The following is a 978-nucleotide window of genomic DNA, read 5'->3' on the forward strand; positions in this document are numbered from 1 at the left end:
AGGAGATGAAAAAACGAAGGAGGGAGGAATATTTACAAGCGGGTCAGGAAAAAATACATGAGATGAGTCTCAAACACCAATTGCTAGAAGAAAGAGATCTCTGGAAGGAGGGTTATGAGATGACATATAAAAATTTGGAGGATAGAAAGGAATCGCTGAAAGGGGAAAAGCCAAGGCAAAAGAAGCACAAACAGGGGCAGGAAGAAGAGCTGGAGGAATACCAAAAACAGAAGATTCAAAAGCAGATTTCTCAAAAGGAGAAACAAAAGCTAGGGGGAAAGGAGAGAGAAGAGCATGAGAAGCCAAAGCAGCAACAGCTGGAAGCAGGGAAACAAAAAATGAAAGAAGAGGGGCTCTTGGAGGAGAGTAGAGAGAAGACAAGGCAGGTTCAGAAGGAAATGAGAAAGCTGGAGCTGAAAATAACAAGTGAGAAAGAGAAGCAGAAGCCCAGGAAAGGGGTAGAGGACTTCAAGAGGCAAAGAGAGAGCAAAGCAATGGATCAGAAGAAGATTAAGGAGAAACTACATCAAGAACTAGTAAAAATGGTCACCCAAACTCCAATGACATTATCTTCCAGAACAAAGTCCATATCAAAAGATAGACCCCTGTTGCAGAAAGAAAAAGAATTTCACATGAAGCTTAAGAAATTAGAGCCTCACCCTGATGGAAAGTACCCTACACCAATCACTCCTCCCACTTCCACGCAATCTTTCGAACCTGGGCCCAGTGATTCTGGGAAACCTCTCAAAAAGCACATCACTCCCACTCCTGAGCAGACTGAATCTCAGGGGATCACTCTTATCCCTCAACAGGCTCAAGGAATTACTCTGACCCCTCAACAGGCCCAGGACCTGGGCATCACTCTCACCCCTCAGCAGGTCCAGGCTCAGGGGATCACTCTCACCCCTCAGCAGGCCCAGACTCAGGGGATCACTCATACCCCTCAGCAAGCCCAGGTCCAGGCTCATGGGATCACTC

At 46.3% G+C, this 978-nt stretch overlaps 1 protein-coding gene across 1 annotated transcript in view; it reads left to right on the top strand.

Moving 5' to 3' along the window:
• Positions 1-978, top strand: part of FAM186A (family with sequence similarity 186 member A) — an 81,179-nt gene that overhangs the window by 28,014 nt on the left and 52,187 nt on the right. The window contains exon 5 of the mRNA XM_006168172.1: positions 6-914. Within this exon, the coding sequence (XP_006168234.1) occupies positions 6-914 (909 nt within the window). The remainder of the gene's footprint in view (positions 1-5; positions 915-978) is intronic.

The sequence above is a fragment of the Tupaia chinensis genome, unplaced genomic scaffold, assembly GCF_000334495.1.
Source record: "Tupaia chinensis unplaced genomic scaffold, TupChi_1.0 Scaffold145652_1, whole genome shotgun sequence".
Classification (NCBI taxonomy): Eukaryota; Metazoa; Chordata; class Mammalia; order Scandentia; family Tupaiidae; genus Tupaia; species Tupaia belangeri.